This window comes from Hyperolius riggenbachi, chromosome 5, assembly GCF_040937935.1.
Source record: "Hyperolius riggenbachi isolate aHypRig1 chromosome 5, aHypRig1.pri, whole genome shotgun sequence".
In the NCBI taxonomy this organism is placed as follows: Eukaryota; Metazoa; Chordata; class Amphibia; order Anura; family Hyperoliidae; genus Hyperolius; species Hyperolius riggenbachi.
Genome location: NC_090650.1, coordinates 380,979,061 through 381,005,218, shown reverse-complemented (window position 1 = coordinate 381,005,218; position 26,158 = coordinate 380,979,061). Strand labels below are relative to the sequence as shown.

At 45.4% G+C, this 26,158-nt stretch overlaps 1 protein-coding gene across 3 annotated transcripts in view; it reads left to right on the top strand.

The window, feature by feature from the left end:
* Window positions 1–597: 597 nt before the first annotated feature.
* Window positions 598–26,158, top strand: part of RBM12B (RNA binding motif protein 12B) — a 135,541-nt gene continuing 109,980 nt past the window's right edge. The window contains exons 1-3 of one of the 3 annotated variants that reach the window (XM_068237650.1): window positions 598–690; window positions 6,492–6,527; window positions 19,672–25,578. In XM_068237650.1, the coding sequence (XP_068093751.1) occupies window positions 19,697–21,586 (1,890 nt within the window). In that variant the 5' untranslated portion in view covers window positions 598–690; window positions 6,492–6,527; window positions 19,672–19,696 and the 3' untranslated portion in view covers window positions 21,587–25,578. Of the gene's footprint in view, window positions 714–6,491; window positions 6,528–19,671; window positions 25,580–26,158 lie in introns of those variants that run through there. The other 2 variants (XM_068237651.1, XR_011020950.1) reach the window with 2 other exon arrangements.

The following is a 26,158-nucleotide window of genomic DNA, read 5'->3' as shown; positions in this document are numbered from 1 at the left end:
GGCACCCAACTCAGGCGCTATGTGGCCAATGCACAGCACTGAAGCCACCTGCTTCGCTGAAAGAAGCCCCAGGTAAGTTAAACTGTTTTATTCAGTACTGAACTTAATATATTAATACTTCTCTACACAACAGGCTCTCTACCCCTTATGTTGTGGCGTGTCTGCAGGAATAAACTATGGCACAAGTGGAGCTATTCCTCAGGGTAGCCAATCAGGATGAAATGCAATTAGCTGCTCTGAGCAACCGCTCCACACCTTCCCTACAGCCCACTGCCGCCATTCATCCCATCCATACAAGCCTCTCGTCGGGTCATACTGTCTGGCAGGTAGGAAAATACGCCAGGTAGTCTATTTGGAAGGAGCACCGGTTCTTTATCAAACGTGAGAGCTGGTCGTACTAAGTAGTATTGTGTCAGATCGTGCTATTCTGTTTTACCACGCATGCGCAGTGGAAGTCTCAGTCTGCGCCAACAGCGAATCCTGCAATAACTTCCGCCCATGGAGGATGAAGTGCGCACGCGCGCTCTATCTGTCGCTCAGCGATTCGCCGGCAGCCGGCTAGTTTGATTGGCTGGGCGCGGGCGTTTCCGCTGACGTTACAGCAGAAGCTTCTAGGAGACGAGCAGGTGGCGCGCGCCATTGTTGGTCTGAAGAGAATTGGCAGCGCGGTTTATCGGTATTCATCCTTAGGTGCGTCGTGTGGAACGCTTCTGGTAAACGGGGGCGGGATGTGGGGGGAAGGGTGGCTGAAGTATGATGGACGCCAACCTGCTTCTCTGCCGTTACGTCACACTTCCACGTTTGTAGCTTCTGCAGATCTCCATTTCCTTCGGACATTATCCGGCCTTGTCTGTTTAGCGGCTGCAAGGATAGTAGCCGGTACAGGAGCGGGTGGAGGTGGCTGTGTGTTGCAGTTATGGTTAGACAGTCAGGAGCTGATGCAGATTTTATGCACTTGAAAGTAGTTATCAGCCGAAAATAAAAAAACTCACCTGGGGCTTTCTCCAGCCCCTTGCTGCTGACTGTCCCATGCCGACCTCTCCGCTGCTGTTGTTCCAACTAACTAGCATACATTGACAAAACAGCATACATTTAAAGTGAAGATTTCAAACTGCCCTATGAAGTCACCATGGGGCTTGATATAACAGATGGTTACACTGTCTGCTCCTGCATTTCTCTTCAGGGACCTCCAAATCTATAGAAATCTTGAAACTTGAGCTGCAGTCACTTCAGCGTAGGGATGATCCATGAGATGCATTATGCAGAATTGTGCAGTTTTTTTAGTGCAAATATATGCAGTTTACCTTTATTTGGCCCATTTCAAGCTGCATACATTTGTATAAATCTATACAATTTTTGTATGCGTACAATGCTTCAGATTGTTTACATCTCCTTGATCATTCCTACTCTTTGCTTATTATTATTGATGATGATTTCTTTAGCCCCATCATCTTCATTGGCGCTGTACTACATGGTCAATGCGATGCTGGTAATTCTGGCTTGCTTGGAATTGACCCAAGATGCATGTGATTTGCATACAAACTAGAACTAATAGGATCTCACTATCCATCTCTACTCACTAGAGAGTATACATTATTCAGGATACCAACTTTTACAGTCATTTTCCTGGTTTCAGTATCAGAAACACTTAGGCCTCGATTCATAAAGCATTACCTCATGCGGTAATGCTGAAAACGGCAGACTTTACCGAACACTTAGCAAAATGTCAATTCATAAAGGCTGTTACCGCATGAAAAGCTGACATTACCGACCAGGGAGATAAATTACCGACTTGGCTGCAGTTACCGACAACACATGTCAGTAAATTGTCAGCAAATGTCAATTCATAAAGCCTTCAACAAGCGGTAAGCCAGGCGGTAGTTACCGACACCTCTGGTGAGGTCTTAACAAGTTACCGACAGCTCTGATTAATGCAAAGTGCAGAGATCCGAAAGTCTGTTTGATTCATCTGTGGAGAGAGCCGGAGAGCCCTCTGTGTGAATCATTTCAGCAGGCAGGGAAAGACTGTGTGACTCATCTGTCTGAGTCATCAGTGGAAAGAGCCATCTGTGTGAGTAATTTCTGCAGGCAGGGAAAGACTGTGTGACTCATCTGTCTGAGTCATCAGTGGGAGAGCCAGAGAGAGTCGTCTGTGTGATTCATTTCTGCAGGGCAAAGAGGGAATCGGGACTCTGCTCTACTCTACCACTCAATGGGCTGTGGTAATTTACCGACCTCCAAGGGCAGCTGGGGAAATCTTTATGAATTAGCACAGGGACCGGGAAAATACAGAGTGCGGTATTTTCCCGACAAGATTTTTGTTATCGCACTGCTGTTTATGAATCGAGGCCTTTGGCCTCGATTCATAAAGCATTCCCGCATGCGGAAATGCTGAAAACAGCTCACTTTACCGACCACATAGCAAAATCTGTATTCATAAAGGCTTTTTCCGCATGAAAAGCCGACATTCCTGAGAAGAGCGATAAATCACCGCCTTGTGTGGTGATTATCTTAACAAAAGTAACAAAATGTCAATTCATAAAGATTAGAGGAAGCGGTATGCAGACGGGGATTACCGCTACCTCAGATGTGGCGAGAAGCTTGCGGAATACATTGCAGTGAATGGGACATACCTCCCAAGCAGCAGCAGAGAGAATACCGCACGGAGGGACTCGGCCAGCTTCTCCTGTTTCCGCATGCCTACCGACAGCCTAACACTAGCCTACAGCGGAATATCTCCGCACTCCTATCACAACTAGAAACATTTTTGTGAATGACCACCCAGAAGGCTGAAATACCGACAGCGGTGTTTCCCCGCACGGATTTACCTTACCGACAGCACTTTTATGAATCGAGGCCTTTGTAAACCTATGTATTGCTGTATATTTGTGTGTAGTGCTGCTCTCCCAGTGATGTCAGTCACAGCCTATGCTGTTTATGTGGAATTCTCTTCCCTGAGTATTCTGGTAGACCAGGTATATTTTGTACTGGCTTTGGAATTCTTAGTAACTAAATATTCCACGGAGGGAGGGAAAGACAAACATGCCTGAAAGAACAGGGCAAAACAAACGTCAGCTCCTTGCTCTCCTGTGCAGGCTACGACATTAGTGTTAATTGAACACCCAGGTATTCGGGCTCGGGTCGGCTCGGCCGAACTTGGTCCAGATGTTCGGAATATTCGGCCGAACACAAAGCCTAATTGAAGTCAATGGGGACCCGAGCATGCCTGCTTTGCAGGCCTGAAAAACCTTGCAAAATGAGGGAAGCTTCTGCAAAATGGGTTTTTTATGGGCACAACTGTTACCAGCTGGCACTGATAGTACTGAAAGCACAGTGGCTGCTGGCAGTGGTGAGGCTGGGGCACTGTGGCTGCTGCTGGCAGTGGTGAGGCTGGGGCACTGTGGCTGCTGCTGGCAGTGGTGAGGCTGGGGCACTGTGGCTGCTGCTGGCAGTGGTGGTGAGGCTGGGGCACTGTGGCTGCTGCTGGCAGTGGTGGTGAGGCTGGGGCACTGTGGCTGGCCTGGATGGCAGTGCTGTCTCCTACCTACCCCAAGCTAAACCCCAATGCAAATGGCGGAGCCAGCCGCGCGTTCTGGTATTTCTATACCCGAACACGTGACCCGCTCGGCCAATCACAGCTATGGTCATGGCCAGCTAGGCTGTGTGACCATAGCTGTGGAAACCGCATCGTCGCTGCTTGCAAAGGCGCCACTAAGCGAGGGGAGGAGACTGAACAGCGCTGCCGAGCACCATGCTGTGCTCGAACCAAACCCGAACACCCTAATGTTCGGGGAATAACTAATAATAATAATGCTCAGCACATAAATGCAGGGAGGGAAGGATGTTTTAATCCACTCACAAGCTTTGAATACCGCTTCACTGTGCAAGTTTGTGTGGACAAGTTTCTAACATTGTCAGATTGGACAAGATTAGCTGTATGCTTGCTTCTGGTGTGATTCAGACACTACTGCAGCCAAATAAATCAGCAGGTCTGCCAGGCAACTGGTATTGTTTAAAAGGAACAAAAAAATATGGCAGCCTCCATATTCCTCTCACTACAGTTGTCCTTTAAAGGGAAGGTTCAGGGAGGGTGGGCAAAAAATAAAAATCAATTTCCACTTACCTGGGGCTTCCTCCAGCCCGTGGCAGGCAGGAGGTGCCCTCGCCGCCGCTCCGCAGGCTCCCGGTGGTCTCCGGTGACGCGCCCGACCTGGCCAGGCCGGCTGCCAGGTCGGGCTCTTCTGCGCTCCAAGGCCCGGAACTTCTGCGTCCCACGCCGGCGCTCTGACGTCATCGGACGTCCTCCGGGCTCTACTGCGCATGCGCAGAACTACTGCGCCTGCGCAGTACAGCCCGGAGGACGTCCGATGACGTCAGCGCGCCCCCGTGAGGCGCATTTTGAAACGCAGAAGACCCAGGTCGGGTCGGCCACCGGAGGGGACCGGGAGCCTGCGGAGCGGCGCCGAGGGCACGTCCTGGCTGCCCACGGCTGGAGGAAGCCCCAGGTAAGTGGATGGGCATTTTTATTTTTTTAAGAGCCACCCTGAACCTTCCCTTTAAGTCAGAAATAATGCGCCCCTTTTTCTTTGTGAATTTAGTATTTTTGCGGGAATTACCGCCTTTTGCGGACATTTTTCCGTATTATTTCCTGGACTTTTACTGCATTTTTTATGCATGTGGTAAACCATGCATAAAATTTTATGCACTCAGGGAAAAACGTGAGTGTCAAGATGGTCTTATTTCAGTCGGGAATTTACCGCAAGTGCATTTCGGCATTTGGAAAATGATTGTGAATAGAGCCCATTGGTTTGTAAGGCTGGGGCCATTGGACAGGTTTGGCTCATCCATTTCACCCAGTACAATATATGTACCCTTGGTTTTATCTTTTTTTCTACATAAACTGCTTTTGGCAGGATGGTGGATGGCACCCTTGCTTTGCAGTGCTAGATTCCTGGTTGCCAGTTACCTGGCTGTCCTGTTGAGCTCTTTGACTGAAACTAGCATGCAGCTTATCTAGCCAGACTTCAGTCAGAGCACCTGATCGGCATGCTTGGTTGGAATCTATGGCTTCATAGACACAGGTTCAGCAGGATAGCCAGGAAATCTACTAGTTGGCTGATGGTGTAATGGTTAGGGGCTCTGCCTCTGACACAGGAGACCAGGGTTCGAATCCCGGCTCTGCCTGTTCAGTAAGCCAGCACTAATTCAGTAGGAGACCTTTGGCAAGTCTCCCTTACACTGCTACTGCCAATAGAGCGCGCCCTAGTGGCTGCTGCTCTGCTCTGGCGCTTTGAGTCCGCAAGGAGAAAAGCGCAACATAAATGTTATTTGTCTTGTCTTGTCTACTTTGAAAGCCAAATCCTAATAGCCCAGCGCACAAACCGTTCCAATACAGGAAGAATGGATGCACTCCGGAGCTGCTCCCTTAAACTTCTTGGAAAGTGGGGTAGAGCAATCTGTGTGATAAAGGTAGTGCTCTATAGTGTATTAAGAGTAGTTTATTTTGCCGTAAAACATATAAAAACGTACTAATGTCAGATGAGCGTGTAACATTGTAGGCAGGCTCCCCTCCTCCTCACGCTGTCCCCCAGCTCGCTCCATGGCCGATGGTGCAGACATAACAGAGCTTGTGGGCGGGGCTTAGCTTCTGTGTGCCAGCAGCATCCTAGCCTCTGTGCCATCAGCATCCTTACACGTTTCGGCGCGTCTCCGCCTTTGTCGGATTGATCTGACGAAGGTGGAGACGCGCTGAAATGCGTAATGATGCTGGCACGCAGAGGCTAGGCCTCGCCCACAAGCCCTGTCTGTTACTTTCCCTATCCACGGACATCTGGAGCCCGCAGCGCTGGCTACGGAGCAAGCTGGGGGACAGCTTGAGGAGTAGGGGAGCTTGCCTACAATGTTACACGCTTTTATCATATGACATCTAGTAAATTTTTGTTTTACAGAGAAACTACTCTTTTACTGCACTATAGAGCGCTCCCTTTATTACACAGGAAATTTTCGTTGTTGAAAATGAAATATGTTAGACTCCATATCCCTCTCAATTCAGGAGTGCTTAAATTTACAGACCCCATTCTGTTTGCCTGCATTCTCTGTTGTGCAGCTATATATCCACCACCAAGTTCCAGCTTACAGCCTTGGCATCCAAATCACGCCACCATGATTAGGGATCCAAGTGAAAACCTGTCTTCAAACACAAATGTTCTCTAGGCCAGACTTCCCCAACCCTGTCCTCAAGTACCACCAACAGTACATTTTGCAGAAAACCACAAACATGCACAGGTGAGGTAATTAGTGTCTCAGCAGAGCTGATTAACTACCTCTGGATTTCCACAAAACATGCACTGTTGGTGGGCCTTGAGGACAGGGTTGGGGAACACTGCTCTAGGCACTTGGAACAAAAGTACACAACATGAGCAAAGGTTGAGGTAACATCCCTCCTTATGTGGGTTGTTTAATTATAATTTTTGTTTGTTTTTATTTTACAGTTAGCATAAAGAAAACTCAAGAAATTTGAGAAAAACGTGAGTACACATTTGCATGACTGTGGCAAAATTAACCATACTATGACATGCCTTTTTATGTGCGATACACAGTAATATTACTACTGCATTTATTATGGAGGGTTTTAAGTTTTCCTTGTGGGAGTTGGGTAAATGGGGCGCCACCATAATGCGAATTACGGCTATAGCAGTGTTCGGTGAGTAATTTGGGCACCGGCCCAAAAAATGGAGCCCAAATTATGATGAAAACAGCATAATTCGTCTGCCTGCAATAGGAAAATTGCAGTTTTCTTCATCCTACGCCCAAATTTCCTGGCGTCTTTACATGTATGCTTGTGGGTTTACATGTATGCTTCCTTGTAGGATCTCTGTTGTCTCTTTGAAAGTGAATTTACTAACTTTACAGGAATCTGTAGAAATCATGAAGTATGAGGAAAATTGGCACTTCGGAGGTCATTTAGAGGACAGTGCAACAGCCTTAAAGGGAAGGTCCAAGCTCCAAAAACAAAACAAAATCCACTTACCTGGGGCTTCCTCCAGCCTCTTGCAGCTGTCCTGTGCCCTCGCCGCAGCTCCGATGGCTCCCGGTCTTCTCCGCTGCAGAAGCCGACCTTACCGAGTCTGCTTCTTCTGCTCTCCACCGCACTGGTCACGTGGTCCGGCCGACGTCATCAGCATTGTTATGCGTAGTAGTTCTGCGCCTGCGCAGTACAATCCTGATGTCAGCCGGACCATGTGACCCGTGCCGTGGAACACAGAAGAAGCCGACCTGGCGATATTGGCTTTTGCAACGGAGAAGACCGGGAGCTACCAGAGCTGCGGCGAGAGCACAGGACGGCTGCTAGAGGCTTAAGGAAGCCCCAGGTAAGTGTATTTTCTTTTTTTGGGGAGCCTGGATGTAACCTTTAGAGACTCTGTAACTTTAAAAAGATCCCCTGGGGGGTACTCACCTCGGGTGGGGGAAGCCTCCGGATCCTAATGAGGCTTCCCACGCCGTCCTGCATCCCACGGGGGTCTCGCTGCAGCCCTCTGAACAGCCGGCGACAGGCCCGACTGTAATTTCAATATTTACCTTTGCTGGCTCCAGCGGGGGCGCTGTGGCTGCATTCGGCTCGGAAATAGACGGAAATACCCGATCTCCGTCGGGTCCGCTCTACTGAGCAGGCGCCGGAGACTTGCGCCTGCGCAGTAGAGCGGACCCGACGGCGATCGGGTATTTACGCCTACTTCGGAGCCGACAGCCGTCAGAGCGCCTGCGCAGGAGCCAGGAAGGTAAATATTACGTCACCGCTGCACGGAGGGCTGCAGCGAGACCCCTGATGGATGGAGGACGGCGTGGGATGCCTCATTAGGATCCGGAGGCTTCCCCCACCCGAGGTGAGTACCCCCCAGGGGACGTTTTGCCGTTACAGTTCCTCTTTAAAGTGATCTCACACAACCCCAACCCCCCCCCCCCACACCTCAAAGGAACCTCCTCATAAGATGTTTATAAATGGTGTGGGCTGTTGGTGGGGACGTCAAGCATTTCGTTAGCTTTAGAGAGCTGCTTGTGATCCTCGTCAGCTGCAGATGGAACAGGCAGGATGAAGGCCCACATACAGACAGGCTAATTAAATGCTTGAGTTTGTTCGAAATTCCCTCTCAAATTCAATGAATTGTAACCACTTCTGGACCTTGGTAATTAAAATGTATGCCCTGTTTGTGTCTTGTTCCTGCCAGGGTGTAAATTTCAATCACACTTGCCGGGCAGGCCCCTCACTCTTGTCTTTCACGGCACTCTATCGTAGCAGCTCGCTCTACTGGGCAGGGGGCTATAGCGCAGCAGTAGGGAGGCAGAGAGCGGCGGTGGGGGAACACAGGAATGTCATGAGGCAGAGAACATGCCTCTGTGTCCCATCTGCCCCCTCAAGAACAGCCTCTGGTTTTCTTTAAGGGACTGAGACCTGCAGACCAGCAAGTGGTAAATGCCAAGTTTAAAAATTGAAAACTGCACATGAAAAATCATGAGTGAGCTGTAAACTGTCATTATGGCAAAACTATTTTTTGCACAAGTGTGTGCCCAGCCTGAGTTAGAGGTTTTGTGTTGCCGTTAGCATTTCAAAACGTGCTAAGGGGATATTTATTGGATTCTTGGGATGTGACCACTAAGGATGGTAAGTCTTCTACACCCCTGCTAGTCCACCATCTGTTGCCCCTGGCTATGAGTAGACTCATGCTAACTAGGGCCGTGGAGTCGGTACAATAATCATCCGACTCCTCAGTTTATGAAACCTCCGACTCCAGGTACCCAAAATGGCTCTGACTCCTCGACTCCTTAGTTTAATACTTACTAGGGATGTGGGATCAAGTCCCTATCCCGTTGTGCTACAACCATTGTATTTATGTAAATTTGGAATATGTTAAAAACAAAATTAAAATTGCCAGGTCCATTTTAAAAACTCTGTGTTGGTAGCTTATTTTTTCCTCTCTTCAGGTTTCTGTTAACCACTTGAGGACCGCAGGCTTTACCCCCCCCCCCCCCCCCCCCCCAAGGACCAGACCCCACTTTCTGTGCTGACATTTTTCAAATAAAGTAAAATTTCTGTATACATGCAGCACGAAAAATGTGGACAAACATGTTTTTGATTAAAAAAAACCCATTCAGCCTATATTTATTGGTTTGGGTAAAAGTTATAGCGTTTACAAACTGGTGCAAAACGTGAATTTTCCCATTTTAAAGCATCTCTGACTTTTCTGACCACCTGTCATGTTTCATGAGGGGCTAGAATTCCAGGATAGTATAAATACCCCCCAAATGACCCCATTTTGGAAAGAAGTCATCCCAAAGTATTCACTGAGAGGCATAGTGAGTTCATAGAAGATATTATTTTTTGTCACAAGTTAGCGGAAAATGACAGTTTGTGACAAGAAGAAAAAAGTTTCCATTTCTGCTAACTTGCGACAAAAAAATGAAATCTGCCACGGACTCACCATGCCCGTCTCTGAATACCTTGAAGTGTCTACTTTCCATAATGGGGTCATTTGTGGGGTGTGTTTACTGTCCTCGCATTTTGGCTGGTGCTAATTTGTAAGCACCACTGTAAAGCCTAAGGGCCTGTACACACTGAAAAACGCAGGCAAAAACGCAAGCGCATGCGTTTTTAAAGTGCCTGTAGTTTTAAAAACGCATGCGCTTTTGCCTGCGTTTTTTGTGCGTTTGAGTTTTTCTTGTAATTGCTGATTGGCTAAAGAATCCTTTGTTTTTTTTCTAGTTTACATTTCAACAGGAATCAGGAGATTGCAGAGTCTCCTGGGATACTGACTTCTGAAAAACGCAGGCAAAAACGCAAGCGCATGCGTTTTTAATGCGTTTTTCATGCGCTGCGCTTAAAAAAGCGCAGCAGGCACTGCGTTTGCGTTTTTTTAAAAACGCATCGCACCAGTGTGTACAAGTCATCACGATTTTCATTCTTTTTCAAAAGACCTTGCGTTTTTAAAAACGCAACGCAAGCGCAGCAGTGTGTACAGGCCCTAAAGGTGCTCATTGGACTTTGGGCCCCTTAGCGCAGTTAGGCTGCAAAAAAGTGCCACACGTGGTATTGCCGTACTCAGGAGAAGTAGTATAATGTGTTTTGGGGTGTATTTGTACACATATCTATGCTGGGTGGGAGAAATATGACAATCTTTTGATTATTTTTTTTTACACACAATTGTCCATTTACAGAGATATTTTTCCCACCCAGGATGGGTATGTGTAAAAATACATCCCAAAATACATTATACTACTTCTCCCGAGTACGGCAATACCACGTGTGGCACTTTTTTGCACCCTAACTGCGCTAAGGGGCCCAAAGTCCAATGAGTACCTTTAGGATTTCAAGGGTCATTTTGCGGCATTTGGTTTCCTGACTACTCCTCACGGTTTAGGGCCCCTAAAATGCCAGGGCAGTATAGGAACCCTACAAATGACCCCATTTTAAAGACACCCCAAGGTATTCTGTTAGGAGTACGGTGAGTTCATAGAAGATTTTATTTTTTGTCACAAGTTAGCGGAAATTGATTTTTTTTTTTCACAAAGTGTCACTTTCTGCTAACTTGTGACAAAAAATAAAATCTTCTATGAACTCACGTACTCATAACAGAATACCTTGGGGTGTCTTCTTTTTAAAATGGGGTCATTTGTGGGGTTCCTATACTGCCCCATTTTAGGGGCCCTAAACCGTGAGGAGTAGTCTGGAAATCAAATGCCGAAAAATGACCTGGGAATTCCTAAAGGTACTCATTGGACTTTGGGCCCCTTAGCACAGTTAGGGTGCAAAAAAGTGCCACACGTGGTATCGCCGTACTCAGGAGAAGTAGTATGTGTTTTGGGGTGTATTTTTACACATACCCATCCTGGGTGGGAGAAATACCTCTGTAAATAACAACAATCTTTTGATTTTTTTTTTTTACACACAATTGTCCATTTACAGTGGTATTTCTCCCACCCAGCATGGGTATGTGTAAAAATACACCCCAAAACACATTGTACTACTTCTCCCGAGTACGGCGATACCACGTGTGGCACTTTTTTGCACCCTAACTGCGCTAAGGGGCCCAGAGTCCAGTGAGTACCTTTAGGCTTTACAGGGGTGCTCAAAATTTGGCACCCCCCCCCCCCACTTGCCAGGACAGTTAACAAACCCCACAAATGACCCCATTTTGGAAAGAATACACAAGGTATTCCATGAGGGGAATGGTGAGGTCATTGAAAATTTTTATTTTTTGTCACAAGTTAACAGAAAATGACACTTTGTAAAAAAAAAAAAAAAAAAAAAAATTCTGCTAACTTGTGACAAAAATTAAAATCTTCTATGAACTCACCATGCACCTTACAGAATACTTTAGGGTGTCCTCTTTCCAAAATGGGGTCATTTGTGGAGTCCTCGCATTTTAGGGTCTCTGCAATCATTACATGTATTAGGAGTTTCTGCTATATTCCTTATATTGGGTATACGGGTAATGCACTCTGGGCTGAAAGGAAAAATGAACGGCAAACCTACCTTGCTCCACATCAATGGCAGATCTTCCTCCACATCAATGGCAGTGATAACTTCAGGAGAGAGACACACACCGTGCCACCCTGCACTCAGGGTGAGCCACCAACTTATGTGACTAGGCCTCAGAACTTTAGTATACAGCATTATGCCTGTAGTATACAACAAAATGCCTGCCAATATAGATGACTCTGTGTGGCATTAAAGTATCATCATAGGCCCAAAGTAAATCACATATAAACCGGGGGTGTCCACACTCAAGGGAAATTCAAACATGCCGTCTTATATCGCCAACCTAGCACAGATTAGCAATATCAAGCATGGAAACCGATCCTTCTTCTGACTTTTATGCTTACCTGTTTGTTTGGTTTTCAAGCTTACCTCTTCTCCCCCTGGGACAATGTGCGAAATACCACTGAGTGTGTGCCTACTCCTGTGTCTGGAGTTCCCTAGGTTCTAATAGTGTACCTGCTCATGGTACCTCTCAAAACACTCCCCTAGGCATAGGCCAGGCTGGTCAGGACATTTGGTACAATAAAAACTGGTGTCAGACCTTCTTCTAGCACTGCTGCAGACACGACAACGTTTTCTTCGGATGCCTTGACCTGGGGTACTCGGAAGCTGATAGGCATAATGCCTTCCATGCAGTCGGCTAGTTGCATTGGGGGGGCTGGCACCTTCTGGATACAGGAGGTCCAGAACGATCTGTTCCTGAAATTGAAGGAAAGATCCAGTTCTCCCAGCCTTACCGTAGAGAACAAAGCTGTTGTAAACTATACTGCTAGAAAGACACTTTCTTATACCAGCGTCTTTTTTTCTGGGTAATTAAATAGGGCGCTAACCTGGTCATTGAAGTCCACCCCTCCCATGTTAACATTATATTCGTGGACGACAAGGGGCTTTTCAATGACCTCAGTTGCCCGTTGAATTTGGACTGTCGTGTCTGTGTGAATGGTGGACAGAAAGTAAACGTCCCTCTTGTCCCTCCATTTCACCGCGAGCAGGTCGTCAGTACGCAAGGCGGCCCTCTGCCCCCGTTCAAGCCTGGTGGTAACGAGCCGTTGGGGGAAGCCCTGGCTACTAGGTTGCGCAGTGCCACAGCATCGGATTCCTTCTAACTTTAAAGAGACTCCGTAACAAAAATTGCATCCTGTTTTTTATCATCCTACAAGTTCCAAAAGCTATTCTAATGTGTTCTGGCTTACTGCAGCACGTTCTACTATCACCATCTCTGTAATAAATCAACTTATCTCTCTCTTGTCAGACTTGTCAGGCCTGTGTCTGGAAGGCTGCCAAGTTCTTCAGTGTTGTGGTTCTGTGATGCATCTCCCCCATCCAGGCCCCTCTCTGCACACTGCCTGTGTATTATTTAGATTAGAGCAGCTTCTCTCTTCTCTCTTATCTTTTACAAGCTGGATAAATCCTCCTCTGAGCTGGCTGGGCTTTCACATACTGAGGAATTACATACAGGCAGAGCTGTCTGCACTCTGCAGGAAGAAACAGCCTGACACTTCAGTGGAAGATAGCTGCAGGGGGAAAGAAACACACAAATGATCTCTTGAGATTCAAAAGGAAGGGTGTATACAGCCTGCTTGTGTATGGATGTATTTTCTATGTGTGGACATACTGTACATCAATCTACTTCCTGTTTTGGTGGCCATTTTGTTTGTTTATAAACAAACTTTTTAAAACTGTTTTTAACCACTTTTAATGCGGCGGGGAGCGGCGAAATTGTGACAGAGGGGAATAGATGTCCCCTAACACACTGGCATGTTTACTTTTGTGAGATTTTAACAATACAGATTCTCTTTAAGTGCTGATTGAGGGCCACACTTGTGTAATAGTTGTCCACATAAAGATGGTACCCCTTCTGGAACAATGGTGACACCAAGTCCCACAAAACCTTTCCACTGCTCCCCAGGTAGTCAGGGCATCCGACCGGCTCCAATTTTGAGTCTTTTCCCTCATAGACCCTAAAACGACATGTATAGCCTGTGGCCCTTTCACAGAGCTTATACAGTTTCACCCCATACAAGGCGCGCTTGCTTGGGATGTACTGTTTGATGCCAAGGCACCCGGTAAAGCGTAAGAGGGACTCGTCTACGCAGATGTTCTGTTCAGGGGTATAAGCATCTGCAAATGTTGACAGGTAATCTATGAGGGGCCGAATTTTGTGGAGCCGGTCATAAGCAGGGTGGGCCTTTTTTACGACTGGTTTTGTCGTCATTGAAGTGCAGGAAGCGCAGGATGGACTCAAATCGTGTCCTGGACATGGCAGCAGGGTACAAGGGAACATGATGTACTGGGCTCGTAGACCAATACGACCGCAATACATTCTGTTTCATTAGTCCCAAGTGAAGGATAAGGGCCAAAAAGATTTTAAGTTCGGAAACTTGGACTGGTTTCCACCGGAAAGGCTGGGCATAGTTGCTATCCGGGTTCTCGGTGATGAATTGTGTGGCTTTACGGTTGGTCTCAACCACAATTAAGTCCAAGAGAACCTGGGTGATGAACAGCTGCAAAAAGCCTAGGGCCATTCCTAGATGAGCTGTCGCCACCTGGACTCCAGACTGGGCGGTGAAAGGGGGCACTACAGGTGCGGCGGAATCGGGATTGCCAATCTGGATTTGCCAGCACCTCTGGGAGTCTATGGGTACTACGGGCCCATCTTCTTCTTGGTGGCTGCGACAGGGGTACTACTGCACGTGCCACCGTACCAGTTTTAACTTCCATGCTGGCGCTCACCACTTCACCAGGGTCTACGGAAGTACTGGTACTAATTCCAGGAGATGCTGCGCTGCTGGTGCCTGCCTCACCAAGAAAACTCATCAGCGCTAGCACCACCCTGCTGCCCTTGAGGCGGATCCTGCGCCACCTGCGGTCTAACTACATGGGGTCTGGTACGCCTGGCTCTAGCCGGGACCAAAATCTCGTCATCCCTTTCGGTCAGAGAACCACTGCTTTCCACAGATTCAAATTCGGACCCGGATGATTCGTCGGCTGAGTCTTCCCAAACGCTCTCATCCGACTGGTCCATGTACCTGTATACCTCCTCATCGGAAATTCCCCTTCTTGCCATTGTGGACTGCTAAATTTATGGGGTTTTCCTCCGAGACTACCCAGAAAAAAAAGAGCACCTACCTAGCAAAAGGGAGTATTGGAGAGGTAGAAAGCTGTGGTCACTGAGTTTTGATAAAAAAAAAAAATAAAAAAATAAAAATCAAAACTGATCTTTACAGCGCCACAGCTAGTGTACAGTGTTTTTGCAGTGATCAGAAAAAAAAATCTGTCACTACAGTGGGGCGGCTGAATGCAAGTGCGGGCGAACAATCAGGCCTGATCGGGTAAACACTGCGTTTTTAGTGGAGCCTACACTAAGGTGACCCTAATGTACTGCTATAGATCTGTCTGCGATCAGGAATGGGGGGGGGGGGGGGGGCTGGGGTTGGTGGGAAGTGGGGTCTCAGAGGCAATCAAACAATCACGGGACAATCAACGCCGATCACGGGGCAGTCAAATACAATTACAGCACAATCAAATCCAATCACAGCACAAGCAAATCTGATGCACTCGGAAGGTGGTGGTTGGGGGGAGGGTGGGGTTGGGGGTGGCGGGAAGTTGGGTCTCGGAGGCAATCAAACAATCACTGGACAATCGAAGCAGATCACGGGACAGTCAAATACAATGCACTCGGAAGGGTGATTAGGGGGGGGGTCTGAGGGCGATTTGAGGGGGTGGGGGGTTGATCAGGAGTCCGCACGGGGCAGACTGAGTCCTGATCTGATGAGAGGCAGACACGGGGTTACTGATCGAAGATCAGTTAGTGATTGATGGAGAGGTCAGATGTAAACAATGCGCAGGGGATGTAATCAGGAGGGGGGTCTGAGGGCAATCGAGGGTCTGGACAGGTGATCGGTTGCCCCCGCGGGGCAGTTAGGGTCTGCTCTGATGGGTGGGGGTGCTGAGGGGTGATGGACAGGTGATCAGAGGGGGATCAGGGGGTAAGCTAGCTGTATACAGATGTATACAGTATACAGGGGGGGTAGTCTGGGATGGGGTCTGGGGGTGATCTAAAGGTAGGGGGGGATCAGGGGGGATTAGGAGGCAGTTAGGGACCTAATCTAGGGGATAGCGTCGATAGTTAGTGACAGGTGGGGGGGGGGTTAGAGGGGTGCAAGGGTGATGGCAGGGGTCGGCTGGGGTGGGAGATCAGGGGGGCTGTGTAAAAAAAAAAAAAAAAGTGTGGTGTATACTCACTAGTGCTTCCTCCTCGCTGGTGGTCTCTGGAACAATGAGACCACGAGGCGAGGAGGATGCGTGTATAAAGCACTTTGTTTACCTAACAAAGTGCTTTATACACTGTAATTTGGCGAATTTCTGTATTCCACCGCCCGCCGGTGCTGCTAATTGGCCGGCAGCTGGAGGCTAAATGACCAGCCATCGATCCCCGGCGGAGGATCCCGTCACGGATGACGCGATCGCTCCGCCCATGCCCCTAAAAGGACCACCGCCTCTGTGCGTATGCTGGTCCTTAGGGCTTCCACTTTCCGACCGCCCCTGTGCAGTGGGTGGTCGTTAAGTGGTTAACTATAGTGCTATCCAGTTTGCTAATTAGCACAATCTGTTCGACTACTACACTAAATTCAGTCATTCTTTAGATCTTGCTTGGAATCTCCATCCTACTAATAGCAGTAAAATGGTTGTATAGGTTTTTCTTTCAGGTGGGTGCACACCATGCAGTGGTGGGTTCATCCAGTCGATCGATGATTTTCATCATGTCTGATGGAGAGAGAGATCAATTTTGTGCAGTGCTGATTTCAAAATTGATTCCTTTGTTGATCAGAAGCAAATTGGACATGCTGGAAATAAACGATCGATCAGTCAATCTGACTGGACAATTGCATGGTGTATATTATTGCCAGTGCACAAAAAATTATTTCTGATATTCCCCATCAATAATGGGACCGATTTTGAGCAGTAATGATCAGGGCTTTGGAGTCGGAGTTGAGGAGTCGGAAAAATTTTGGAGTCGGAGGTTTCAATAAACTGAGGAGTTGGATGATTTTTTTTTTTAACCAAATCCATAGCCTTTGTAAAAATTTAGACTAAGGAGTTGAGGAGTTGGAGCAATTATGGGTACCTGGAGTCAGTGGTTTCATAAACTGAGTCGGATGATTTTTGTACTGACTTCACAGCCCTGGTAGTAATTTTCAGATTTGACATGTCTGATAGTTTCCACCTGTTGCTCTGCTGGGAAGTTGTATTGTGTACCAGCCATTAGCCTTTGAATGTATGATATATTGGCTCTGAGATCCTTTTGTTGTCATTTTAATGTAGTGTATAAGTCTTTAGTACCTTAGTTCATGTTTTTTTTCTATAAGTAATAAGTAGAATGTTATTTTAAAGTTGTTATGGTTTCTTTATGTAGCTTTTGCCAGCAAAAATTGAAAATACCAGCTTTACCGCTTCATATTTCTATTGACTTGGTTACTTACACCCAACAAGTCGGCCTGAAACGCTCCCCCACGAGTACGTGAAGGGTAGGGAGTGCTTGTTCTGTCTGCTTGAAGTCATGCGTCTATTGCCGGCATCTAATGACTTCAGACCAACTGGGAAGGGAAGATGGTGGTCATGAGCAGGAAGTCGATCATTGCTGAAAAAGAAGGGAGGAGTTGTGAATTAGTGGTGCAGGCATTTTCCTTTCTGTTTCGCAAAGACTACTTGCAGCATTTATTTTTAAATAACTTTTATGCAAACTTCATATAAAGCAATGTTAACCTGTGCCCGAAGTGACATGAGATAAACGTGTATGTACAGTGTAAAACATAACCAGGCCGTTTTACTTGTTTTCATTTGCTGCCTGAAAGAGGTACCGTATTTTTCGGACTATAAGACGCTCCGGACCATAAGACGCACCTAGGTTTAGAGGACAAAATTCAAGGGGAAAAATAATTTACTAAACCTGGTGTGTCTATGGTGCATGGGCGTCTTATGGACCTTTTCCCCCCCAATTATTATTTACCTCTTGTACCTTCCTTGAACCTTCTGTGTCCTCTGTCCTCCTAGGTCCCCTGGTGTCCCTGTGTCCTCTTTCCTCCTTTCTCTGTCCCATGTTCTCTGTCCCTCTGTCCCCGTACTCCATCCCCCTGTGTCCTGTTTCCTCTGTCTTCTACCCCTGCGTCCTCCGTGTCCTCTATCCCCTCGTCCCTTCTACCTTCACCATGTCCTCTAGTGTGTTAAATACTTTGTCTGGCATCTCTATCCCTGTGTCCTCTATCCCTCATCTCCCTTCTATTTCCATGTCCCCCTCCTCCATCCTCATGTCCACCAGTGAGTTACATACATACAGTACATGTAGCAGGGCATCTCAATCCCTGTATTCCACTGTGTCCTCCATGTCCCCTGTCACTCATCTGCTGGGCATCTTAATCCCTCTGTTCCTGTGTCCCCATCTCTTTTTTTCTGTTCTATTGCTGATGTCCTCCTCTGTCCCCGTGTCAGCCAGTGCATGTAATACTGTACATACTTGTAGCTATTCCCGTTCTTCATGTCCCCATGTCTTATGTATCGTCTATTGCTGGTGCTCGTCGGTACACCTGGCCGTTGTCCTCCGGCGCCCCACGTGTCATCCAGCGTTTCAGATTCAAATTGGCAGCCGCGCAGCTTCCTCCATTCAAAAGTCACAGGACAGCTTTGCTGATCTATGGGCGGGACAACAGCTCCATCAGTGGGGCCAATCAGTGCACTCCCTGCTACTGAGGGAGTGCCGTGATTGGCTCCAAAGACAGACTGTGCTCCCGCCCTCGGGACTATCGGGTGCTGTTTGATTAGAGCAGAAAACATCAAGCAGCGTGATTGGCTGGCTGGGGCAGCGCCCCCCGCCTGATTGGCTCATAGATCGCAAAGCCGTGCACGTTAATGTGGGGAACTGTGCGCCTTCTAGTTTGTGTCTAAAACGCTGGCAGGCACCGGGATGGAGGAGGACATCGAGATCGGGAAATACGTGATGGGGACACACAGGACACCGCGATCAGGAAATAAGTGATAGGAACATGCAGGACACCGCGATCAGAAAATAAGTCATGGGGGACACGGAGTACACCGCAACACAGCCCAGCTACAAGTATGTACTCGAGCACACTGGTGGACACGGACGGATAAGTAGGACATCGGGGATAGAAGGGAGAGGCGGGAAAGGGGACAAATAGGACACAGGAACACAGGGATTGAGATGTGCGGCTGTCTATGGCGGACACTGACTGAGGCACAGATCCAAATATGTAGTATTCGGACTATAAGACGCACTGACTTTTCTCCTCCACTTTTGGAGGAGAAAAAGTGCGTCTTATAGTCTGAAAAATACGGTAATTTCTAGGCATGGAAGTGACCGCTTCTGTCTTGTTGGTAGCTTGTCCAGAAAATAGTAAACCTCACTGATTAGGAAATTACAGCCATAAAAGTTTTCCTGGCAGAATACAACTTCTAAGAGCAGGGAGATAAAATGCATGAACTATTGACTGGCACTGAGCACAGGCAACAAAACATTCACTCTGTTTTGTAAATGTTTAAATATAAAATAAAACCATGGCAGGGGCGTAACAATAGACCCTGCAAGGGATGCAGCCGCAGGGGGGCCCATAACACACAGGGGGCCCCATCCTGAGAGACTGACAACTAAGGGCAAGGAGAGAATAAACTTTCTGCTCTCTTCACAATTATTCTGACTGACTCTGCTCAGACGCTGATAAGGAATCATACAAAGTTTTGCAGACAAAGATTGTAGATTTGTTTTGGCGGGAGGGGGCCCCATCCAAAGTTTTGCAGGGGGGCCCAATTGTTTCTAGTTACGCCCCTAAACCATGGGATATCTAAAAAAAATTGAGGGGTAGGCACATAAATACAAATGTTTATTTCATCAGTTTATTTTTTTTCCTCGGGTTCACTTTAAATGCATGCAAAAGAATATTCTATTAAGAGTGTAAAAACAAACTGGGTCTGAGCCTTTAAGTATGGGTGCATATGGTTTTTAATACAGGTGTAGATTACAGATATTGTCTTTCTTATGATTTGCTAAATGCAATTGCTTTTTTTTATATTTGCAGGTGCTACTCAGTCACGTAATTGTTTTTTTTTTTTTTTTATATTTGCAGGTGTTACTCATTCAGCATCTAAAGAATGGCAGTAGTAATCCGCTTACATGGCCTTCCAGTTACTGCTGGTTCTAGTGATATTCGCCAGTTCTTCATTGGACTGACTATTCCTGATGGAGGTGTGCATATTGTTGGTGGTAAACTTGGTGAAGCCTTCATTATATTTGCAACGGATGAGGATGCCAGGCGTGCGATGAGTCGTACTGGTATTATCAAGACCTCCCGTATTCAGCTGTTCCTTAGCAGCAAGGCAGAAATGCAAAATACTCTTGAAAAGAGTCGCAAAAGTAACAGAAAACATCCAGCGATACCCCCTGGTAGAGAAGTAGACCAAATGCCTGTGAACATAAAGAGGGGGAACGTACAGAATAAATTTGAAAATAATAATTTGGAACTGAATGCACATCCAGCAAAATATGACCGTAAAGAGATGAAGCCTTCCCAAGATGTCGATGATGTTTATGTGTTTTTGTATGGACTCCCATATAGCGCAACTGAGGAGGACATCAGGAAGTTTTTCAGTGGCCTGGATGTGGTTGACATTGTATTTCATTTACGTCCAAATGGTTTTAAGAATGGAAATGGTCTAGTTAAGTTTGGAAGTAAAAAGGATGCTACTGCAGCAGTGGAGCGCAATAATGAATATATGGGCCATAGATTCATATCTGTAAAGAAAACATCTGAAGAGCAGTGGGTTAATTCTGGTGGCCAGGTAGGCGGAAGCCATTCCAAGCAACAGTTTAGGAAGCAAAGAACCAGGTCCAGATCCCCACTAAGATCCAGGTCCAGATCCCCACAAAATCAGCAGCTTTATTTACACCTGAAGAATTTACCATATAATGTGGATGTGGAAGATTTTAAGATGTTTCTGGGACTTCCTGACCTCCCTAACTCGCAGATAAAATTCCTGCTTGACGGGTACCGACAAAGAACAGGAGAAGGCTTTGTTATGGTAAAAAGTCATTCGGAGTATAGGAAGTGTCTTTCTTTAGACAAACATATCCTTAATGGTCGCCCCATATTCATATTACCAATTGAACGGAAAACAATGTTGGACTTAATAGAGTCCTCCGAAACCCAGAGTCAACCAACACGGGAGCGTTCACCTCACAATCCTCCAACCAGCACCTATTCTAATGCTAAAAGATGTATATATGTGAGAAATTTTCCCTTTGATGTTACTAAAAGTGAAGTTCTGAAGTTCTTTACTGGATTTGCTGTGCGTGAAGAAGATATTTTCTTGCTTTTTGACAGCAAAGGGGTTGGGCTGGGGGAAGCATTGGTGAAGTTCCCCTCTGAGCAACAGGCATTTCTTGCTGAAAGCTTGAATCGACAAAGTTTCTTGGGCACAGAAGTCCTTCTGAGACGCATTTCTGATGATCAGGTGAAAGAATTCGGGGTCTACATTGAAGCTCCAGTGGAAATCATTCTGGCCAATTCACCAGTGTATAGAGAAGATGTCGGTTTACGTGGGCAGTCTTACGGCTTGCCTAATGACATGAAGTATGGACGTGGAGAGTTTAGAGGTTCTCCAGAAAGGTTTCGTGATTCTAACCCAATGAGGATTGGGGGTCAAGAGGAACTTGTTGATAGGTTTGATATGGGAAGTAAACACAGTGCAGATTACCATCATTCTTTACCAGTTCAAGAGAGAGATTTTGAAAAGCCTGCTGGTGGCCTTGTATATATGAAGAATTTACCATACAAAGTTACTACTGCAGAAATTTTAGATTTTTTCTACGGTTATAACATTACTCCTGATTCAGTTGAGGTCAAATTCGACAGAGATGGAATGGCAAGAGGACTTGCCACAGTCTTCTTTGAAAGCTTTGATGATGCAAGGGCTGCTGTTCATGAACTCAACGGAAGGCCTATTGGAGAACGTAAAATCAGTTTGAATTTCGCAAGAGCGTAATTCTCTGTAATGGAAAGTTCTGTTAATTCACTATGTCCCTGTATGGTGTTGTAAAGTAACACTTTTACATTTGAATGGACTTCATAATTGTATTTTTTTTCCTTTTATCAGTCTCTGAAGACTAATGTGTTAACTGGCATTCCTAATTCTCCTAAACTATGTATATATTTAGTGACCTCATTGATTTGGTTGGCTGTATAGTACTCATTTTTTTTGGATTAAAAAGTTTTATCCATAATGAAGTCCGGATGTCTCATTAGACAAATGCTCCATTCTAAAATATATTTATGGTATAACGAAACAGTCAGTGGGTTACGTTTAATTTTGATCTTGCTATGACTGTTGGTTGTAGTTTTGGGACATTTTCGTATACATTTGTAAAGCTGGTACTATGAAGGCTGTACTTTCCCTCTATAATATTGCTTTGACTTGAGATTCCTGCATGGTGCAGACTTGCTGATGTTTCTTCTACTACGGCTGACTAAAGTTTTATTCTCATATGTACAAACGCATCTCAGGCAGTTCAGAATAACTACATGTGAAGTGTCTGCTGGATCACCCACACTATGCTTTTAGGTAAAGCCAATCTCAACCCAACAGCTCAAGGTCTATTGGAAAGTAGAGAGATTACCATGCTATCAAATTGGTTATCACTGTTTACTTCTTTTTCTATGCACTGTCTTTTGGCTCAAAAACTACTCAGGCTCCTCAGCCAGTGTACCTGATGGACCCCTAGGAACAGCCAACAATTTGTATGATCTTTGGCATGTCCCCTGAGCTCTTTGACCTGAAGAAAGGCTTTGGTGCTGTACGACTGTTCCTGAATGGATCTTGTAAAAGCTACTCCCCCATGCCAGAAACACTATCTGGTTTAATGGTGAGACCTAAATATATGACATATTAAAGTGATTGTGCAGCGTTACTGTATACATAAGGTACTCCGTATTGCTTATAGTATAAATCTGTCTTATCTCAAGCAAGTACAACTATTAAGAGATTGTAAGGATGTGATTTGTCTTGTCTACTTTTTGTGTGGTCATATCCTTGGGGCATTTTAATGTTCTGTGAAGTATTTTTTTTTCTTTGATTTTCCTTGTAAGGTTTTGTGTAGCAGTTTTCTATAAGGTCTACAGTCTATTTGAATCTCTAATGTATTAACAGGCAAGGTGTGTTGGACTGTATCATTTTACTAGATTTTTTATATATTTTTTTTGGCTTGTCTTGCGGGTATTCTGAAATAACTGCACCCTGTGAAGGTAAAGGCAATATAGTGTTCAGTAAATGCACTTTAAGGATATATTAAGAGTGGTGTAAAGGCATAAGCTGCATTTGTGATTTAATTGATGTGTTGGCTCAAGATTTTGGAAAGAAGGCTGCATCTGACTGCATGTTCTGGTTCTTAATTATCACACGTTTCATACTTGTTTGTTGGTGATGGAATGTGATAAGGCATAGTGATAGTTTCCTGAATTGAAATTTGTGAATTGGAGTTTTATCTTGAAGGCCTCACTGATGAATGAATTGCAGTTGGAAATTACCATTTGATATAACCTGTGATGAAGAAAAGGCAGTCTCCTTTGCATGGGAGAGGTGCTTGAAGTTATGCTTCATGCTATACTGAATGATCTTAGTCTATATTCCTGGAGATCTGTCTTTCTGCCCTATTCTGCATCCAGCTTTAAGACAGCAAATTCATATTTTTTTTTATGTGTTCTGAGCAACAAGTCTCTTTATAGTGATGGTACCTGACTATACATGTGCAAAAAAATGTGGTCAAGATTATTAGTGGGTTTGTGTTATTTTGGTTTTCTCAATAAGAAAGGAGCAGCTGGCCAATTCAGCCTCTAACAGTAGCATGGCCACAAGTGGTATATTGATGTGTATTGACTTTAAGGGTTTTTTGGTGGTTGTTTTTCAAATTTTCAACTTTTAAAATCTATACTTTTTTGGCCAACAATCGCCATTATTCGACTTTACCAGAGTTCAGCAATGTGTTAGCATGGGGGAATCAACAATTACTCAAGGATCCCCTCTATAATACTTCCCTATTACATTGCTTTTTAGCAAAACCCTGCCCACTAGTTAATAGTATAGACTCCTTTCATCAGACTCACAGGAGAGAGGGGAGGAAAAGTTTTCAGACTAGATGAGTCGAGAGGGGCGTGCCTCTGACTCTCACCATTCTTCTATGCTGCGCAAGCAGAAATGAAGGTCATGGTACCAAATGAGGCAGTTGTACAATACTTTTTGGATTGTAATATCAGGACATAATGAAAGCAATTTATATTTCACATTTCTTAAACTGGAGTTACTCTAGTGCAGAGCGAGGAATGCAAATCCGTTTCCCATCCTTAAGAATGCACAAGTTTGGTGACTGAATTCTACCGATCAGAACCATGATGTGATTTTCTGTGGGCTTGGTAAACCAATTTTTAAAGGATTGGAAAAAGTTGTTCGTTCTGAGGATTATTAGTTTCTGGTGTCTTGTCCTACTGGGAAGGACATGGTGCATGGATCCCACCTATAAGATGTTATCGACTTAGAGGTTGTTTTGTTAATGTATGGGTTCTTTATTTTTCCATACATTCATATCCCTTTGATACAAGTCTATGAAACCAACAACACTGCAGCTATCAGCAGCTTTGACGGACCTTGATAGGATAAAGGTAGCCTTTACCTCGGGCCTCACAGTGCCTTGATCTAGTGAAGCCTATGGAAAAAGTTGGAACATGCTGAACCAGTCTAACTCCCAGCAAATGGTTTGTATTGTTGGCATGGACACAGACCTAGTGTGGGTCCTGAAGTGATCAGAAATATTGGGTAATTTCTTGTTCAAATTGGGAAATTCTAGTCCATGGCCTAGAGGAAGAGAGTTTGAAGAGTTTTCGTGAATTTTCCCCATTACGAAAGCTCAGATTCTCCTGTAAGGATTACTGACTGTTTTTGACCATTTGCAATGATGTTGGCTTTTGGCTACTTCATTGGATCTCTGGGAAAATCTATTTAGAGAGTGATCATATGAAAAGTGTTTTTTTTAGTATGTAGTCTCAAAGTGTGTGTATATAATGCAATTTGTGGCTATTCGGTGATCCTGAGCTGCATATTGGATTTCATTATCTGTTAAATATACGATGACACTTGTCAATGGAAGAAAAAACCCATTCTTGCACTTTTTTTTTTTTTTTTTACACGAAAAATCTGATAACCAGTTCTATGGAGTGTTACATTGCCTTACAAAAAAAAAATCATCACACGTATAGGTGATCAAGACTAGGACGCCACTAGGACGTGTTCTATAGGCAGTAGCAGTGTTAGGGAGGATGAGCCCAAGGTCTACTGAATAGGTGCTGGCTTACTGAACAGGAAGAGCCAAGATTGGAACCCAGGTCTCCTGTTTGAGGCAGAGGCATTATCAGCTACCAATTTTCTATGTGTATTTAGTGTGGATGTGCAAAGAATTTGTCTTGGGATTTTGTGTGCTTGCTGGTATGAATCGGCTGTGGCCGTTTGGTCCTCTGTTCTTCTCTTCTTTCAATTCTTTTCCTGGAAAGGGTTTGCCTGGTGTAGGAGAGGTTGAGCTGAATTAGTGGATGCAGCCAGTTTTTGTCTTGTGCATAGTATTTGCAAGGTTAGCACTCCACACAGCACTGTACTTTTGTACCAGGACCAACTAGGGCGTTTGACTACCATGGTCTCATGCTCAGATTTAGATTGTTTTGCTACATAGCTGGGCATCTCGAGACCGTTCCAAAGAACATTTAACATAACAATCGAAGGGATGGTGCAGAAGACTGAAGAGGAATTTTCAGAGTTAACATACAACTTGGTGAGAGGTAGTTTTTCTAAGGCAAAATAAAAATATTTAAATACTCAATTGTCTCCTTTTCAGCTCATGAGGTTAACAAAATCCAACGATCCTCATGTTTTCAAGGTGGTTGTAATAGTATATATAGTGTATCACTTTTTCCACATTTTATGTTGCATTATTCCAAAATGGGGTAATTTTTTCCCCCCTCAGAATTCTACACACAACACACCCCATGATGACGATGTGAAAAAAGTTTAACGTTTTGTAAAATATATTAAAAATAGAAAAACTAAGCACATGTACAAGTATTCATAGCCTTTGCCATGAAGCTCAAAATTGAGCTCAGGTGCATCCCGCGTCCTCTGATCATCGTTGAGATGTTTCTGCAGCTTAATTGTCCACCTGTGGTAAATTCAGTTGATTAGTCATGATTTGGAACACACACCTGTCTGTCAGGTCCCATAGTTGACAGTTTTTGGAACTGATGATTTTGAAGTTGATGATTTGGAAAGGCACACACCTGTCTATATAAGGTCCCACAGTTGACAGTTCATGTCAGAGCAAAAACCAAGCATGAAGTCAAAGGATTTGTCTGTAGACCTCTGAGACAGGATTGTCTCGAGGCACAAATCTGGGGAAGGTTGCAGAAAAATGTTGCTGCTTTGAAGGTCCTAATGAGCACAGTAGCCTCCATCATCCATAAGTGGAAGAAGTTTAAAATCGCCAAGGCTCTTCCCAGAGCTGGCCGGCCATCTAAGCTGAAT